The sequence below is a fragment of the Asterias rubens genome, chromosome 10 (assembly GCF_902459465.1).
Source record: "Asterias rubens chromosome 10, eAstRub1.3, whole genome shotgun sequence".
NCBI lineage: Eukaryota > Metazoa > Echinodermata > Asteroidea > Forcipulatida > Asteriidae > Asterias > Asterias rubens.
This window is the reverse complement of record NC_047071.1, coordinates 10,915,234-10,935,292: the sequence shown is the minus strand read 5'-3', so window position 1 is coordinate 10,935,292 and position 20,059 is coordinate 10,915,234. Positions and strand designations below refer to the sequence as shown.

Genomic DNA, 20,059 nt, shown 5'->3' with positions numbered 1-20,059 from the left:
TGAAGTGACGTAGTTTTCGAGATAGAAGTAATTTTCCACGAATTTGATTTCGAGACCTCAAGTTTAGAATATGAGGTCTCGAAATCAAGCATCTAAAAGCACACAACTTCGTGTGACAAGGGTGTTTTTTTATTTCATTCATATCTCGCAACTTCGACGACCAATTGAGCTCAAATTTTAACAGGTTTGTTATTTTATGCATATACATGTAATTAGATACACCAAGTGTCTTTAAATGTTCTGTTGAACATCTTATAAAATAATGAACTACAGGAGGGGGTGAGCTCAAAACTTCATGATTAGTGGGTACACGTACCTCATGAAACATCTATGGGTGAAATAAAAATGGGATCGGCTCCCTTTAAAAAGTGCAACTTAGACAAAAAATAAACCATCAGAAGGGGATTTTTATTGATACTGGTACTAGGCTTTGTGCAACATTTTTAACGTTTGCTGGGGGAATGTTTGCGTGCGTGCATGCGTAGGAGTATGTGTGGGGGTGTTTTCCCAAATTGTCACAATAAAGGCCCCCTGGGGAAATCGTTGCTGAAAAAAAAGGTGTTAAAATAGGCTCCAAATTTTGTGAGGTATTGAAACAGTGGAATTAACCTTTGGCAATACATGGACTGCAAGGAGCTTCTATGAAGTACCCACAACACTAGAGAGGTAGGTCAAAGTATGTGTTTTCTTTTTATCTAGAGAAAACAAACAAAAAGGTTTGAACTCGGATAAACGACTCCGATATTTCTCATACCTGAAGAACCCTGGTGATGTGTCCCTATGTGAGTGAGGTTTGAAGCTCGGCATGGTGTGAATAATAAGAATAAACTTTAAAATAATAGTAAACTTGCGGGTACAACCATGTATTTAAAAGTCTTTTGAGGGAGTGTTGGTTTAGAAAAGAGCTGTTTTGGTCTTGACATTTCCAACAGTGAACTCTGCTCGTCTTGAGTAGAAAATACATGGTAGTACCCGCAAGTTTACTGTTAATTATAGTGTTTTCATGTCACTGTGTGGTTTACTGGTTGCTCAGCATAGTGAGGTTGGAATACATTTGAAGACAGCTTCAAGGCTTTGAAGACAGCGTTCTCCTGCCGACGATCAGAGCAATATCGAAACGTTGAGTCGTTAACCGTCTGTTCTTTTTAGAACCACCACTCAAAAGAGATATTCACATGGTGTTACCGTAAACCTCTGTTACCGTCAAGGTACTCTCTTTGACTGGTAAACCAATCCTTCAAAACCCCTTGCAAACGACCATTTTATGTCACTGGTACTCTGACAACGAGAATGCAGCAGCCTGCCTCTCTTTGGGAGTTGCAGCCGACAGGCGGTTTGTACCGCTGCGATTGTTTGATGCCCTCAGTCTACTGTCCATGGAGAGGGTGGGAAGGCGGTTCAGCCCTGGCCTGTATTGCTGGTTGTTGGCAGAGTCACGAGGAGTTCGATTCCCTACCTGCTGTACAAGAAACAATACATAAGTTGGGTAAAAAGTCAATGTTTGCTTGGTGGTTGTGCGTTGAGTTGAAAATATCCCGATGGTTACACAATTTAATCTTCATTTTCCACAATTTAATACAATAAAACCATATAGGCCTACATCTCTCTACATTTAACATTCTATTGTATAAATTATCAAAGTCCACAAGTGAATGTTTTTCTTAGAAACTGAATGTTTCGTTTTGCCAACAATAACTTAAGAAACCATTCTTGATAAATAAACACCTACCAGGAGCTCCAAAATAGTCAAAAGCAATTCTATGAAATTCATACAAACTGGACCAATGGCAGATTTGTTAATAACTAACAACTTTTCACAGTTGGAGATTCTTACAATGAAGCAGTAAACAAGACATATTTTGAAATACAATAGTTTTAGGCTATACATTACTTATAATCAATTAAGGGGGTACGCCCCCCCCCCACCTTAGATACACCACTACATGTAGGTGTACCTGTTCATTGCCATTTTCCTAAAACCCCCTCCAACCAAATTCCAACTAACTAAAAGAAGTATGTGTTGGAGGGGGGGGGGGGGGATGGACCAGGGGCTGATTTCACAAAGAGCTAAGATTGATCTTGAGGCAGTACATGACATACAAAATGCATCATTTGATACAAGTACGTTATCAATTAAGAGGGTATGGCAACCCTCCCCCCTAGAAGCACCATCGCCATTTCCAAAGCCCCCTCCAGCCAACTCCCAACTAAAAGTAGGTGGTGGGGGGGGGGGGGGAGGGATGGACCAGGGGCTGATTTCAAAAAGAGCTCAGATTGATCTTTACTGCAAATCAATTGTAGTTGCAAGGTAGGTGATTTCACAATACAAATCATACTGACAAATTGCGAATGTGCTGAACTTTATTGCTTTGTGAAATCGGCCCAAGAAGAAGTTCTTTCACTCACCATTTGAGCGCGCATGCTTGCATCAGACTTGGTCCTAGCTAGAGCCTTTCCTCCGAGCCTTTGGTCAACACGTACTGGCACGCTGTCTGTGAACATACGATTGAAATTCCCTTCCCTGTTGCTGAGCTCCATCCGGTACTTGCGGACCTCCCTGCGTAACCTCTCCAGCTCTTCATTTGTTTCCTGTGAACGACACAACATGAAAAATTGTTTTCCCAACAGTCGGCAAAAAAAAATGGCGAGTGTGAAATTCCGAATGTGTTCCTAGATTTAAATTTCAAATCATTTTTCAAATTAAAGCTGCCATAAAAATTGCTCTTGGTCACGTTCATGAGGATCGAGTGTAGTTTTATTACTATTTAACATTGAAAAAAAAAAATTCCTGTTCATTTTTTTGCAGGGTCATTCTATCCCTCCCACTCACATGTCAGTATGTCAAGGAGGGTGATAAAAATCATCACAACTAGTGGGGTCTTAAGATTAGCTGGTCATTTCCTTTTTACATTTTGTTTTGCAGAGAAACATTTCATTTGTTTTGATTTATGAATTAAGTACTCAAATACAAATTGAAAAAAAAAAAAACATAAATTTTGAAAGTTTAAAATGTAGGCCTATAGTTCGTTGAAACATTTAAACTCCAACTTATATAAAAATGTAAGTTGTCTTTTCTTATTTTGTATAAAAAAATTATTCCCTATATCTTACTAAGTATAGCGACATAATATGCATCTAAACCTAAAACTAAACAAAATATTGGATGACAGAGTGTGGGGACACAACCATTAAACATAAGAATAATCTTGTAAAGAGGATGGGAAAAATTTACAGGGAGAAGGACTCGAAAGGATTGGGTCAGAAAACAATTAAATAATATAACTAAACAAAATATTATTTTAGCATGACAAGAAAGCGAGAAAGAACAAATAATTGCACTATTTTCTAACCATATTTCCAGGCGATCTTGGGGATGTTAGTTGTTGTTGTGGTTGGACATTGAAATCTGCAAGACGTCTACTATCAAGCTCCTTCCTCAGGCTTCTCAGATCCAACTCGAGGTTCTTATTTTTCTGCTGGAGTCGTTCCTTCCCATTACTCGTCTCTAAGAGTTCACCCTTCAACTCCGATATCTGCGAACTAAGGTCCGACTTTATGCGGTCTATTTGAGTTTTGAGTTGGCTGACGATTGCGTCGTTTCCTTCTTGCTTGTTGGTCTGTCTGCCCACCATCTCTCGGTACCTAGAGAGCTCCCCATCTCGAGCCAGGATCTCCTTGTGAGCAACCTCGAGTTGTTTCTGAAACCGTCCAAGTTCCTCTTCAGTTTTATCATTCTTCTCATTAGACTCGGCGATTCTTTGAAGTCTCCCAACCTGTTCCCTCAGGAATTCATTACTTCTCTCTGATTCTTGAGTCTTGACATCAGCAGCGGCAAGTCTCTGTGACAATTCCTTATCCTTCTCTTCGAGGCCCCGTTCTAATGTCGCCTTGGCGACATCGGCTCTCCTCTGCTCCTCGGTCAGTGCGGTTTTCAACTTCTCCAATTTGGCCCGAGCGTCTGCGATAACGTTGGAGATTTCCTCCTCGTACGCCGCTCGGACGGCCTCAAGTTCTACTTCTCTCTCGTGGTTTTTGACAAAAAGCATGTGGACCACTTGCGTAAGTTCTGCTACCTTCTTACTCATCTTAAACTCGAAGGATTTCCGGGTAAACTTTGTTGCAGCGGCGGCGGAACCGCCGCTGCCGTCCGCCATTTTTGTTGATACTTAGCAACAGCGGATTGTGGGGAGTTATTATTTTTCGACAAGTGAGGGCGCTATTTTAATTGATTGGATACACCTGTTCCAATAACCTCAGCTCATTTTGTGGGCGCGGTCAAAATTAATTCTGAACATTAATTTTAATTTGGATCTTGGAAGCCCACTTAAACTCAGAAGATCAGAATAAATGACACCCACCATTTGTTTTTATACTTAGCATAGCAACAGGTTTTTATTATTTTGGACAAGTGAGGGCGCTATTTTAATTGATTGGAAACACCTGTTCCCACAACCTCAGCTCATTTTGTGGGCGGGGCGGCCAAAAGAAATTCACCCGAGCATTTTTTTCCCCCCTTCTTCGTAAAATATCAGCATAAAAGGTTTTCAGCATTTCAATAAATTAGCTTAAATTTATTTCACGCCATAAAGTTCACAAACCAGTTTTTATATGGGGGACTCCAATTGGTGCATTGGGGGAATCTCCAAAAAGCAAACTTTCAATAATTTTCATACTGAAGTTCAGTTTGAATTAAATTCTGCCAGAGACGACAAATCCTCAGTGCAACAATACAGTCCTTCATGTTCCCGTTCCCCTTGGTGTACAGAAAAATAAAACATATTTATTCACACTAGCAAACAAAACACATGAACATTGAGCATGTTTTCTAACATGTCTAATAAAAGCAAATCACACATCACCAATAAATTTTGTTTTGAAAGAGTCCAGGAAGACAATTCTTTATTAACTTTACTTTTCAGTAAAAAATAGAAGATTGCACATTCTTATCATTAGAAATTGTCTTGGGATGCATCTCAAGACATGCAAGATGGACGGATAACCAAGCATTTGGTTTTATTACACAGGCCCTGGACACGTCTGGTAATTACCGGTACTCAAAATATATATTAGTATAAAAACTTTACTTGGTACCAAGCAACGGAGAGCTGTAAAAGCACAATGAGAAACGGCTCCCTCTGAAGAATCTAAGTATTTGAGAAAGGTAATTTCTCACAAAAATAGTGAAATCTGATAAAGACTACAGCACTGAAGCCTTTATTTAAAGTAATCTTTCATTATTTACTTTCATCTTCCATGACCCATTGATCAAGTATGTTATTTTTTGCATGTTTGTTGATGGAGAATACAAGTCTTTGACAATTACCAAACGTGTCCAGTGCCTTTAATGTGTTGGACAAGAAAATAACCTTTTAACAGACTACTAAAATCATGGACAGCAAAGTATTTGAAAGGGCCACATTGATGAATAAAATAAGGAAATAGTGACATTTCCATAATGGTAAAATAAAAGCACTTATGAAGCGCTTAACTTCGTCACTTAGTGACGCTCATGGCACTCGATCACAAGGCTATGGCACTCAATCACTTAGCCATTCACCAGTCAAGAACAGCTTGGATCCTTCCTGCCCAAAATGTGCAGCCTCTAATGCCTACTTTAAGCTCCATCACCACAAGTAGAAGACAACCAGAATGTACTGTTTGAAACGTTGAGACCACACCGGTTCTTTTCAGAGCCAACACTGCCACTAAAGAGATTTACACATAGTTGTACCCACAAGTTCACTATTTATTCATAGTTTCTTCCTATTTATCCACACATTGCAAAGTTTCAAACAATGCTTACTAGGCCATTCATTTAACTAAATAAACGGTCTCCGCTCCCTCCGGAGTATACAGCCTGTTTCCAAGTATGTAATACACCTAGATTATCAATCAAAAGCCACCACTTTCCTCGAAGGTACCCATTCACCCCTGGTTTAAGAAGAGAACAGAGAAGCAATTCATAGTCTCATCAGGACTATGAAGTCAATGGTGCAGTTTGTATGGACTTTATACAAAAAGGTTTGCTTATTTTGGAGCTCCTGTGATCTTGTTTAAGAGTGGTCTTCAAGATATTTAATTCGCAAAAGAGAAAGACTCATTTACTAAGTAAAACAATTATTTGAAGAGTTTTTTGTTTTTGTTGAGATCAAATGCATTTTTAATGTAAAAGACCCTTTCATCTTTGGACGGACATGAAAACAAAAACAACAACCATAAACATGTAGCACTGAGCTGACGAATAGTAATCAAGGGTCTTGCTGAAGACCAAAAGTGCCATGACTTGGATTCCAAGTATGCCTCAGCAACCAGAACTTTTAGTCCAGTGTACAACACGACTCGACCATGACACTGTAAATCAGGACCGATACTTCACCCTCCAAAGCCTCAAGATATTTATTTCAAAATCGTTGATGACCATAAAAACTATTTCTTCACAGAGTCTTATACACACAAGTATTTTGTTCATTACTTTTTTCATCAACTGTTTCCAATGATGTCTTCCATCATTTGGTCTAATTCGCTGTATTTGGATTTGTCACTAGCAACCCCAATCCCAGAGTCTCTACCCTCTACTCTGACATCAGAATAATGTTTACTCGACGCAGCCAACGAGTCAGTCTTCTCCGTTGAGACTTCCCTCGATAGCTGTTTGCGAATCCTTCGTCTCTGTCGACTGGAGCCAGCGGACGACACCTTGGTACTGCCCGAATCACTATGGTCCGATATTGCCGAGTCTAAACTACTGGCTGACTGCTGTCTGACTTTACCACTTGAAGAGCTCCCGGCAGATCTGACTGTTCTTGTACCTTGACTCGAAGAAGACATTCCTTCATCATCATTGCAAGTGAGTTTATCAGGAATCGATCTATGCTTCCCTGAGGAACCAGTTCTCTCTCTGACTGATCCAGAACAGCTACGATGACTTTCTCTACCCTTGGAAGACGAGGCAGAGGACTGCCGCTCTCTCCGTGACGAAGACGCCTCATTCTCACCATCCACAGAATCAACCACTGTCCTCCTCCCAGCACTCCCTGATATCCCTCGGGATCCACTGGGAGGTCTTGCACTTCCCTTTCTCTGAAGAGCACTTATAATTTTATCCTTCTCCTTCATTGCTTCTTCAAGTTCACAGATTCTTTGGTCCTGGGCGCTGAGTTGACTCGACAGCTCCAAGATGACTTTGGTTCGACCGTCTTCCCATTCCTCTTCGTCATCCTCAGCAGCTTCCTTCGGCGTCTCCACGATGATGTGATTTCTGGCAGCGGCTGCACTACTCTGCCCGCTCTGGGCGCCAGACACGGCATGTGCTCTGTCAAGATGCTCTGCAAAAGATAAAGAATCAATATTGACTGTTTTTTTACAGGATTGGTAAGGATGAAAAACATCATTGTTTAACTTTAGCCTGAAAGCTTAATGAATAAGACGTTCCTACTAGAACCACTTTGTTCTGTGAACTATTTCTCTCTGAAATGAGGTCAAATTGAAGACACTGTATCTGAAAACCTAAAAATGCAACAGCTAATGTCAGTTGTTACAACCAAAATTAAGGACTGAAAACATGCTACATGCTGAAAATTGTGTATGGTTTGATGGTTTGTCACTCTTTTCTCCCGACTCACTCAGTGTTTTATGGTTGATCACACAAAACAAGAACCAGTTGTTGAACAAAAGAGGGTGCTGTTGCGTATATAATTAAACTCTTAGCAATTTTAAACCTGTTGGTTAGGGAAAATGCATTAGTAGTGGCTCTACAGGAAAGTTGAGTGAGGTAGACTGCAAAGGATCATCTGCTTTAAATACAAGCAAGATATCGTACAAACAAAAAGACCCTCCTGCTAAACCCATCTCATACCCTGATCTTACCAACGAGTTTAGCATTCTCTTCCTGCAGTTTCCCGATTTCATCTTTGAGACTGTACATCTTTAGTCCCGCCTCTTGTCTTGCTTCTGCCAACTCCGTCTGTGCACTACGGAGCCTCTTCTTCAGTTTAACACGCTGTGGTAAACAAAATCACATAAAAAATCTAATTTAATTTTCAACACTTCTACCTGTAAATTTATAGTAAAATAATGTCAAATAAAGGGGCACCAAGGCAATAATAAGGGGTATGCAGGCAATTGCCTCCATGAAGTTTCAGAGGCCAGGGAGTTTAATAGCACATTTAATCCAGGGCATTATAGTGAAACGGTACTTGTGTTTTATTGAAGCTTTTCAAAGATAAGATGTGCAGCTTTTGTTCAGAAGAACATTAAATCATTTTTTATTATTGTATTGTTTTATTCCATGTCGATAGAAAACATCCCTAATGATGTGACTTTCAATAGTTTTCATAATAAATAGAATTTTGCATTATTTGTATTCTTGTGCTAGAATTTTTTTTTTTTTATTGGACTCTCTTACCATTTTCGCAAGATCTTCTTCCAGACTCTTAATCTGCTGTTCATGTTTTTCGATGGTCTGTAAATATAAACGAATTAATAATAGTTTAGGCAATCATAATAATAATAATAATAGTAATAATAATAATAATAATAACTGTATTTATAGAGCGCCTTTTCCAAAGGATACAAAGCGCTAGGGATAGTGCAATCAAAAACCAAAAAGAGAACAATGAACAATGAGCAAAAATACATTAAGTGACAGAATTAAAAACACATTACCGGTAGATGGAACGATTAAACAGAAATTGCGTAGTTTTCCTTTACCCCTGCGAACTAACACGGTCGGCCATTTATGGGAGTCACAAATTTGACTCCCATAAATGGCCTAAAGTGTTAGTCGTCGAGGTAAAAGGAAAACCATGCAATTCTGAGGCATGTCTGTGTGGATCATTGTGTTCTACTTTAACAACATCTTTCCACCCATATGTATTTTTGCAAAAAATAGTTAATGGCCTGACGTTTCGACCCTAGCAGAGTCTTTCTCGAAGGCTAAATGACAACACAACAAACATGAACAGGTAACTAAGTGAAACATAAGCAGTGAAGTGGAAATACATGAATGGGGTTAGAAAGCATACATAAAAAAGCAGGGGGTAAACAATGAATAGGGGGACAAACAAGGGGGGGGGTGAAGGGAAGGGGCTGGCTTGACCACAAGCAAGAAAATGGAAACACAAAGGACAACATCAAGGGTGGTGAGGTTGGGTAAAAAGTAATTTATTCTAGTGAATGAGGCTCAGGCTAAAAGGCTATGGGGAAAAAAAGGAGACGGCAAAACAAAAGGTTTATTAGTCGTTTCCTTCTTGGATGTTCAGACCATGGGGTTGAATGGTCTGGAGGCGTCTAATCCAGAGTTTCTCCCTACTCAAACGCACAGTCTCTCTGTGGTTGCCTAGTGCCTCTATGCCCTGTAAGATCATGTCAGAAATGGAGTGATTAGGAAGATTGAAGTGATGACCTACAGGTGTATCTAGCTTTTGGGTCTTGACTGTAGATCTGTGGCCGTAGAAACGCCTCTTGAGTGTAGTTCTTGTTTCACCTATATATTGAACACCACAGACTCTGCAAGATATGAGATAAATGAGATTAGTGGTGGTGCAGGTGACATGACCCCTTGTCTTATGGGTGGTACCGCCGGTGTTACTGGTGAAGGAGTCCGATTCCCTGATGTGTTGTCTACAGACGATGCATTTGGAGATGTTTGAAAACACAAAAAAGTTCCCTGTGGTAGAGGGGGATTAACATCATCATTAATGGGAGGGACTTCTGCTCGGACAATGAGATCCCTGAGACTTGGTGGGCGTCTGTAGGCAACTATGGGTTCTTCCTGCACAGCACGTTGAAGTCGATCTGATGTGTGAAGAATATGATGGTTAGAACTGGTTATTTTACGAATGGGAGGAAGTGAGGGGTGGAAAGTGACAACAAAAGGAACTTTCCCCGTAGGACTCTGTTGTTTCTTTGGTCCTTTGGAGAGTACTGACTCCCTAGAACGAGCCTTGACTTTCTGGATAGCTCGATGGACTGCTAGAGAGCTATGACCCCTGGAAACAAGGTGTTTCTTAAGTTCCTGTGAGTGGTGGATAAAATCAGAATCATTAGAACAGATTCGACGGAGTCTGAGGGCCTGGCTGTAGGCTATGCTGGTTTTGCAGTGTCGGGGGTGACAGCTAGTGGAATGTAGGTATTGGTGTTTATCTGTGGGTTTAACGAAGAGATCTGTGGTTAAGCCTACATCCGTCTTGAAAACCTTGACATCCAGAAAGTGTGTATCCTTGGTTGAGTATTCGCTCGTGAATTTGATGGTCCTGTGGAAGGAATTTATGTGATTAATGAAAGCTTTGAGGCTTGCTTCATCGCTTGTCCAGATGAAAAAGATGTCATCGATATAGCGCCACCAGACCCAGGGACGGCAAGGGGCTGATGCCAACATGCGCTGTTCAAGATGGCTCAAGAAAAGGCACGCCATTGATGGTGCCATACGTGTGCCCATTGCAGTACCCTGTACCTGTAGGAAATTCTTACCCATGAAAGAAAAGTTGTTTTTTGTTAGAACATGTTGCATGAGGGATACAATGTCTAAAATGGGCGGTGATGTGTGACCACTCTTAGCCAGAGCTGAAGAGCAGGCGGCAATCCCTTCATCTTGGGGAATGTTGGTGTATAGAGAGGTTACATCAAAAGTACCGATGATGGCTGTGTTAGGGACCTGCTTCTGAATACCTGCGATTTTGCGGAGAAAATCTGGAGTGTCATGAATGTATGATGGAATCTGCGGCATTAACGGCTTGAGAAAACTGTCAACAAAAAGAGAAAATGTTCTCAGTGGGGGAACCATTGCCAGATATGATGGGTCTTCCTGGGTTGTCTGGTTTATGTATCTTTGGAAGGAGGTAAAACCTGGCTGTTCTACAGTCGACCGGGGAGAGAAACTTGTGAGCTTTCTTGGAGAGGTTGTCACGGTCATGCATTTCGTCCAGTGTTAGTTGAATCTCCTTTGAGAAGGTGCCTGTTGGATCAGTGTCAAGTGGTTTATAATTAGTTTGGTTGTTCAGTTGTCTCATGGCTTCATCGATGTATTGCTGGCGGCCCATGACAACAACAGCAGAGCCCTTGTCGGCTGGCTTGATGATGATGTCTTTCCGTGCTCGTAGAGTCTTAAGAGCCTCACGCTCTTCTCTAGGGAGGTTGTCATGAGTCCTGTGGGTAGAATGATCATTCGAGTTAATTTGTGAACTAACAACCTGCACGTAAGTTTCAAGGGAAGGAACACGGTTCTTAGGTGGTACCCATTTACTCTTACAGTAAAATGGCTTAGGATCTATGGGTGGTGAGTCGAGGAAGAATTCACGGAGTCGAATTCTACGGTAGTAGTCAGTTAGGTCCTGACTAAGCTCAGCCTGATTAACTGTGGGAGGAGTTGGGCAGAAGTTAAGTCCCTTGGAGAGAAGGTCATTTTCTGCATCTGAAAGGGTACATGATGAGAGGTTAATTACTGTGGATTGAGGGGCCGACGGTTCAGCTTCAGTGGGTACATTGCGTTACTGTGGATTGAGGGGCCGACGGTTCAGCTTCAGTGGGTACATATGTATTTTTATAACAAACGGTTACAAACGCTTTTCAAAGACCAACTCGACCAATCCAAGGCAACGTGTTCCTTTAAACCCAGCTATCAGGGTGTATCCATAAAGGTACTTGGTATGAGTGCATGTAATCGCATTTCATAAACAAAAAAGTTTTTTAAAAAGTCATGATTTCTCACTTGATTTTGTTCGTCGACTGTCTCAGAATATTCCCTCTCGGCCTCAGGTGAAGTCTGGTCTTTCATTTCTTCAATTTGTTGCTCAAGCCCCGATACCCGATCAAGGAGGTCAAAGTTGGCACCCTCCACCTCGGCCATCTTAAAAACAAAATAAACAATAATCATGAATAACTAAACAAGTCTGTGAAAAGAGTTTACAAAGAGCTTTGCAATCCTACATACATTCAAATTTATTAATCATTTAGAATAAAATTAACATAAATGAAACTTGGTGGCACACAAAACTTTGTACTTTTATTCTGGTTTTTCGATGGCACTTCAAGTAAAGAAACAGAAAGTAATCTTTTATTCAGCAGAAAAGTTCATGGCCTTCACTCTAATTCAGACAGTACACTCCTGGCCGTTCCGAAGGTGCATTCTGCCGCTGGCGATTGTGTGTATTAAGCACAATGTCCCACGCCTTTTGTCTCCCTCATTAAATCGTTACTGCTGTGTCACTGAAAATTTTCAAATCTGAAAAAAATCTGAAAACTTTCCTGTTCAATGGTTGTTTGCTCAGGACCCAGTCCTAATACTTCATGGGGGCAAGGATGGTGATTGACTCAATGCCCCCCCCCCCCCCCCACCTTTAAAAAACGAAGCATACAGGCCTGTTTGGACCAAATGTTAAAAGTCTATATATTTTTGTATCCATGTGTAAGAGCCCGTTATTTAAAAAAAAAAAATTATTATTGACTCTCTGTACCTGCTGCTCCAGCAGCTTGGCTTGGGCCTCGGCAGTTTCAGCTTTCTGCTCAGCATGGTGGAAGAGTTCCTTGTACTCATCAACTTGCTGCTCTAGTAGTTCAGCCTGGTCATAAAAAAATAAAAAAAAACATACCATAATAGATAATATTATTTTTATACTCTTACACTGTATGATCAGTGCTTCAAGAGTACTATGGAGAGGGAAACCACACACGAAAACAAAGCAAACAAACACAGAAATACTAATACCCCCCTTTCTGGCTTGTCATGGCCGAGCGATCTAGTTCACCGCACCCAAGCTCTGGTGTTGTCAGCAGCAGGTGGTGGGTTCGAATCCAAGTCATGACACTTGTGCCCTTGACTTGAGCAAGGCACTTTAGCAAAGTTGATTTTAAAAAAAGTTGGGAAGGTAGCGCAAGCTGCTCTACCAACCAGGCTCCTAGTGGATGATACCCATGCCTACATCCTTACGGACTGTGAAGGGGGTAAATCAGTCTCAACCCGATGAGTAGGTTGTACCGAGCCCCTGGTGACAGTTGATTTGGGTCGATAGCACAAATTAGTGAATATAGCTCTCACCTTGAAGTGGCCGTCTGGCTGTGTGAGGTGGGCAATACCTTATAACCCTCCACCCCCCCCCCCAAAAAAAAACAAAAAAAAAAACAGACCCACAAAATCTTAACCTTCTTCCTGATATGGTCATAGAGGATGGAGACCCGATGTTTTCAATTATCGCAACAAAGGGTACAGGGCAGTGGCCAGAAAAAATGGTCTGAAAAACACAACTTTGAAAGAGTACTGGTAGTAGGCCTACCTTTGTTTTACTTGTGTTTAGATTCTCAACGATGCACCCATCAGAATTAGACCTTGTCCAACTGTGGAGGTGAAAGAGTTTATTTCGAGCGTTAGCACAAAACTTCAAACTAAAAAAACAATTGTTTTGCTATTATGCCCAATGGTGGCATACATCTTTAGCAGTTTCAAATTAATACCACCACTGACAAAAAGAGGCCTAGTAGTAGCTTCAAAGAATTAAATTAAAATAATTAGAAACATTGTTAATTTAGACTTAAGAGTGCTACAATTAAACAAAAACAATTGTTTTGCATTTGGATTTTAAATTTGTATACAATCCATGATTTTCCACAGCCAACATTTTAGAAACTCTGTCATGTCTGTTTACGAAATAAAATATATTTCTATTATTATTTACAAAATTACTATTCTTTCTATTTATTAATGTGGTGAATATTTTTATGTAAATTAAAATTAAATAAAAAAAGGCCCTAGGATACTGATCAGGGCCAAATTCCATTAAGCTGCTAAGCACAAAAATATTGCTAAGCATGAAATTTCTTCCTTGGTAAAAACAGGATAACCATTACCAACCAAATTTCAATTTGTTGCATATTCCTTGATACTGGTATGGTGATACTAGTCTGCTGGTATCCAGCTGTTGTTTGCTCATCCTGAAAATCATGTTGACATTTGTACATGGTTGGTAATCCTGTTTTTATCAAGGAAGAAATTTCATGCTAAGCAAATTTTGTGCTTAGCAGCTCTATATGAAATTGGGCCCTGCCGATGACAGGCCTGTATGCTTCGTTTTTGAAAAGGCAAGGGCACCAAGGCATTTTCTCTTTGGCAAAGGGCACCCTATGAGGAAATTGTAAATTTCTACTGGAGCATTTCAAGGGCACCAAGGCAATGGCAAGGGGCAACGGAGGCAATCGCCTCCGTTGCCTCCGTGAAGTATCAGGCCTGCGATGATACTGAAATACTGATATTATCTGACTGATTATTATTATTATATTAGGCCTAAGTAAGTAATATTATTAATTTTAAAACTCATATATTTTTGTATATAGAATATACTGTAATTAGGGGCTTATTATAATTACTAATAAAATATGCCAACAAACTGACGAAGACTAAAAGAAAAGAGAATGCTCAAAGTTCACTGCTTACCCGAGGTTGGTTGGTGAAGATTTCCCGGGCCTCTCGGCTGACCCGGCCCTTGCGTGTTCCTCTGAATTCCTCGCCCTGGCCCGACTCTTCTTCTTACCGCTCGGCGGTCTATCGTCGTTGATGTCCTGACCTGCCTGATTTATCGTTAGTTTTTTCACGTTCGTGCTCGCTCCATGCCCCATTTGAGCCCGAATCAATGCTGTGCATATATTGTGCATGTATCACAGTATATATTTGTTATATATAAACTCAAATACAAACACGTGGGATGATTTTAACAGTAATTTCATTGAAATAACAACTTTTTAGTAACGAAAGGTAGCGGTTTAGCGATCAGAAAAGTTAATGGCGGCCCCCATCGTTTCTTTGACAACCTGGCTCGTCCGAAGCAGGGATTAAATTGATTGTTTTAATCAACGCATAGAAATAAAAAAGCGAAGTAAATTGTTTGAAAATAAATAAATATGTTCTATACTTTTGTAATTAGCGATTAAATTTACTTTAAAATTTGTAAGTACAAAAAAATTGTATCAACTGAGACTGAATAGCAAGTTAATTTTTTACGACCTTTTAAGGTCGTGCAAGTTAAAATTTGTCGACGGCTGTTTACCGTAAAAATTCATTGCGTGCATAAAGGAAGCACACATCCCCTGTGCCACGTTGTTACTTGCGTTTCATTAAAAATGCATTTAACAGTCGTAGTGTCATTTTGTAAACAACTCATCCTCCGGACAAAAGTAACAACAACTGTCTTCTTGAATCGTTGGTGGTCGAGTCGAGGTCATCTTTAATATTGCTCCATGGTTTCAGTGAACAAAAAAGAAAAGAAGAAGTCTGGCTGATCTTACCCCAAACATTGTTTACTACAGAGATTCGAGATTGTAAACTTTACAGTAAAGTTTCTGCCTGGGGGCTGGGTGGAAAGAGAGTTATGGCAGCAGCTGATCCCGACCAAGTCCAAGTAGAGAGCCCGATGCCAGCGGGAGAGGGGGAGGAAGGCATTCCGCCCGGGTGCTGGATTCTGACTGAGAGCCGGGAGTTTATCGGAAGGGTGTTTTCATTTCTACCGGCTAAAACATTAAACACTTGCTCAAGGTACGCTTCCCTTAACGAACGGTTAGCAATTTGTTGTGATAACTATAAAACAGGAATATTTGCTTTATGATGACGAAGCATATTCGACAGGTTAGCAAGGACAATTAGGCGTTCTACTTGTGAATTCATCTTGGGTTGTTATTGTTTTGTTTTTCCTGAACTCTTTCTTCAGCTGTATATCTTTTCAGACAACAATAATAACAAATGTATTTTGGCAGACGTACTGAATTAGAAAATTTACATGACATTGCCATCTCTTCCATCTCTTCCAAAAGTAAGCTTAGACTGAAAGAGTATCGCAGGAGTTAGAATGATGTCATTGTTGATTAAACCAGGGTTTTAATTATTTGCAGGGTTTGTCAAGTTTGGCGTCTTGAGGCAGACCGTGTGCTGAGTCGACGTAAGGATATTGGATGGGTAACGCTTGGGAGGAAAGAGGCAGAAGAGTTTGTGGACAAACCCAGGTCCCTTGGTTTTGACGATGAGCTAGGACCCTTTGGGGTCCACCTGAATACTTGCTTGAATGTAAGTCCAGTGGTTAGACTGCATGACTGCAGGACCTGTAACCACAATGTTATAGGGTTAAATCCCCTAAGCTAACTGTTGTTTTCACAATGACTAGAATGCTTGAAATGACAGCTAGTTAACTGAATCACAATTTCTTGATTTGTGCAATTCATAATCATAGACTTTTAACCAATGTTTGTATGAGAGAAGTTGGCTGTTGATAGCTTGGCGTTTATACCCACTTTTGGGAGTTTGTCGAGTTCCCTTGACTGGAAGATCATCTGAACAAACAAACAAAGTCAGTGGGCGACCTGTGGATTCTAGGGGGGAGGGGCATCGGATGTTGTTACAGTGTTCCAAGTAAATATCCACGGTTTATAATGAGCAAAGAGTTGCCCCATCTACAGTTTGGAGCAGTTCCAACCGACTCTAGTGAATACCTTGGGGACGTCCCAACTATAGCTGAGATCAAAAGCTGCCAAAGAGAACACTTCTAACAGTTTAAGTTTGATTTTCCAACAGCGAAAACATTGTCAACATTGTAAAAGATATCTTCCCATAGTACACTGTGTGGAAAGCGCCCTCTCTTCAGCAAATTCTTCTTCAGCCCAAACCTACAGCTCGGCATCTGTAACCCCTGTTTTTTTGTCTTCTTTACAGTCGATTGGAAGTATACCTCGTTTAGCCATTGTTTTCTCGGAATGTCAATACCCAAGTGAGTTTCAAACCTTACAATGTGACTATGAAAGAACATCCGGACACAGTAGAAAAAAGACAGTAAAGATGATTCATTCCAGGCTGCCTACAGACTGTCAGATTGTTGGTTTACGAGTAAACGGCACAATAGGTAAGCATTCCAGACTCAAATTGTACACACTTTGGACTACTGGCCCCAGGCCAGTGACTACTGGCCTGGGGCCAGTAATTTCAGTGTCGGGCCAGTAAACTCAAGACAGGACAAGTCCGGTATGTGGTCTTGTTTTTTTCTTCATTCAGCATCTTGTCATAAACAAAAATTATGTTCAAATTTTAAGTCTTGAGTCTCACAAATATCTTTCAATTCTGTTGAGTATTCCACCAATAAAACAGAAGAGATAAATCTCTCTTATTGTTTGTTCAAATGAAACAGTTTAGGTGATAAAACGGTTATTTTGATTCTAGTCTTTTCTGCTTTTGATTCTTGTCTTGTAAATGAAATCCCAGTCCAGTAAAGATTCTGAGTGGTCTTGGGGTTTTCCCCAAAATTGTGTATCGCATTCGCAGGAAGTATGAACTGGGCTTAAGGATGATTAGCCTCCTAAAACATGATTATATAACCCACAGATCTTCATTTAGAGCTTTTATTTATATTTCTCATATTCATATTGCTCATACTGAAACCATGGACGCTTTGTCACGTTTTGGAAAAAAAAAAAAACCCAGTTGTGAACAAAGTTTGTCTCTCTCAATTCCTGTTTCTTGCAGGATGCCAACGCAACTTGAGTCCAGCTGGAGAGAGTGAGGGTCAGATGGGATCAGCCTGTGTCTTGCTTCCCGAGATCAACTTCAGAAGGACGTGCCACACTGATGGTCCCAGACCCGATCCCGTTTATCGGCCGGACACAAAGTGTTTTCTAGTGTTCAGCCCTGGTGGCCTCCACAACACATCGGCTAGGATGATCAAACAGTTACAGCAACACATGTACACTGAGCATGGTTGCCTGCCGGTGATAGCCGGAGGGATTGTGAAGCAAGTTTGGATTGAACCATCTCCTTCCTCAAGGTGGGTTTTTGGGAAGGGTGCTCGACGATGGAGGGACAATCTGCTTAGCTCAAAATACTCATCTACATGTACTTGCTTACCAAAATAATACTTGGTTCTTAAAATAGCCGTCCTAGAACTTAATGGAGGCCTTTGTTGCCCCTGGTCTTGGCCTAAGTGCCCCATCAAATGTTTCTCATAGACTTGAAGATTTTGCAATGAAAGTGCCTTTTGCAATTTTTTTTTTTTTTTTTAAATGACCTCGTCTTCTCAAAGACTAAATTTCAGGCTTTTAATACAGGCATCTAATTCAATTGAGCCTTCAAACTGCCTTGAGAGATCACAGCAGTCAAAGCAATAGTCTACATTGTCTCTCAACTTGTACTGTTTTTCTGATGATGCACAGAGTTTTGTAAGCCTCCTGAATTGTAACATCACAGAGGTTGAGGTATCAAATAAGAGGGACCCAGACCCCATTCAAATCCGAAGCTGCTTTAAAAATTAGCTCTAAGGGGTGTAATTCAGTCAATACTGTCCCAGCCCTCTTTAGGTTCTCATTCATACACCTGGTTGAAAAGAAGCAATTATGGTCAAGTGCCTTGCTCAAAGACAGAAGTTTTATGACCAACACTCTGATGATTTAGTCTTCAGAACTTGAGTCAAATACACTAGGTCATAGGTCACAGCACACCACAAATTGAATTCAACCGAACTGCATCATGATTAATGATTTTACTCATTACATTCCATTCAATCCCTCCCCAACTTCAAGAGTGACATTGTATCATAAATGCTTCAGTTCCAGCAGGTACAAGAAGGTCGAATGCAGCATATTGTCATTCTACGGACCCAACGTCAACGCTGCCTCTGTTCTACTCGGAAGGTCCATCACCACCAGGGACGCTGCACGCAGGAAAATGCTCGAACTTAAGAAAGCCGGACTGTCGGAAAAACGCAGCCTCGCGTTCATGTTCAGCTGTATAGGACGGGGGAGGGAGTTTTACGACGAGCCCGATGTAGAGAGTGAAGTGTTTCACGAGCTCTTCCCCAAAACGCCCCTGATCGGGTTCTTTGGAGGCGGGGAATACGGATGCGACAATTTGACCTGCGGGAAGGTCATCACGGACACGGACGATGGGATCAGAAACAACGGGAGTCATCAGAAGGGACTCGCACAATCACTGACTTGTGTCATCTGTTTACTTTCATTTGGATGACCGGTTGTCAAAACAAATAAAGAAGCTGCTCTATAATTCGGAAGATCGAGGTTCAAAACCCATATACATGTATGTAAGTGTCCCAGAAAATATGGGGTTCTCAAAGGACTCGCACAATCACCGACTTTCTTCACCTGTTAACTTTCCATTTGGATGAACGGTTGTTAATCTGCTTGAAATTGTGGAAGATCGAGGGTTCAAAACCCACCGTAGGCGTTCATAAAAATGTGGGGTCCTACAAGGACTAACACAATCACCAACTTTCGTCATCTGTTTACTTTCATTTGGGTGAACGGTTGTAATTTCTTTGTCAAAACAAGTAAAATACAACTTTCTCTTTTATGTGGAAGATCAAGGGTTTAAAACCAACCAAGAAAATATGGGGTCTTCATCTGTTTACTTTCTTTGGGATGAACGGTTGTAATTTTTTTTGTCAAAACAAATAAACAATCTGCTCTATATTCTGATATTGAGGTAGATCGATGGTTCAACACCCACCCAAGGTGTCCATTGAAATATTCCCCCATACATGGTTTGGAAAGCTCGGAGTACACCGTGCTTTTCATACACAGGTGTACGGTTGAACCTAAAGATCACGATAATAAACTACGATAAAAAAGGTTATTATTCTTGTTTAGAAAAAAAGATTGATGCATTATATAGTGTATGGATTAGATGACCCAACCACCATGCTAGAATTGAACAGGTTCATAATAATATATAGCCTCAACTCTTTTTTACTATATAAAATGTTGATTACAGACAGGGTGTACTTTTGGTAATTCCTCCAGGTGGTAAGGACTATTAATTTTACTTAGTAAAGACTAAAGAGCGCTTGAGAGCTGCTGATTTTATAAAATTGTTAGAAGCCATATCTTTTGAAGTAATGTAGTTTTTGAGAAAGAGGTAAAATTTTTACCTCAAAAAAATTTGAATCTAAGAAAGGCTTCAGGCATGAAGCCTTTGTCAGGAAACTGACAGATTACATTCTAACAACATGGTGTTTTTTCTTTATATACTTCCTTGCAACTTCAATGCCACATAGAACTTAAATTTTCACAGGTCCGCTATGCTTTG

General features: G+C 40.6%; 3 protein-coding genes across 3 annotated transcripts; 1 reads left to right on the top strand and 2 right to left on the bottom strand.

Annotated features, from left to right (window-relative positions):
• Positions 1–205: 205 nt before the first annotated feature.
• LOC117295857 (protein FAM184A-like) lies at positions 206–4,154 on the bottom strand. Its single transcript, XM_033778636.1, has 3 exons — positions 3,351–4,154; positions 2,407–2,589; positions 206–1,459 (listed from the first exon to the last, which is right to left on the bottom strand). The coding sequence occupies exons 1-3, from the start codon at positions 4,152–4,154 to the stop codon at positions 1,268–1,270; spliced, it is 1,179 nt and encodes a 392-aa protein (XP_033634527.1). The 3' UTR covers positions 206–1,267.
• Positions 4,155–5,723: 1,569 nt separating this feature from the next.
• Positions 5,724–14,769, bottom strand: LOC117296147 (cingulin-like protein 1). Its single transcript, XM_033779027.1, has 7 exons — positions 14,423–14,769; positions 13,269–13,329; positions 12,453–12,557; positions 11,708–11,845; positions 8,405–8,461; positions 7,867–7,999; positions 5,724–7,325 (listed from the first exon to the last, which is right to left on the bottom strand). The coding sequence occupies exons 1-7, from the start codon at positions 14,638–14,640 to the stop codon at positions 6,481–6,483; spliced, it is 1,557 nt and encodes a 518-aa protein (XP_033634918.1). The 5' UTR covers positions 14,641–14,769; the 3' UTR covers positions 5,724–6,480.
• A 356-nt stretch (positions 14,770–15,125) lies between these two features.
• LOC117295914 (F-box only protein 22-like) lies at positions 15,126–20,051 on the top strand. Its single transcript, XM_033778705.1, has 5 exons — positions 15,126–15,517; positions 15,871–16,042; positions 16,685–16,871; positions 17,489–17,786; positions 18,565–20,051. Exons 1-5 carry the CDS (start codon positions 15,354–15,356, stop codon positions 18,980–18,982), a joined length of 1,239 nt encoding a protein of 412 aa, XP_033634596.1. The 5' UTR covers positions 15,126–15,353; the 3' UTR covers positions 18,983–20,051.
• Positions 20,052–20,059: the final 8 nt, after the last annotated feature.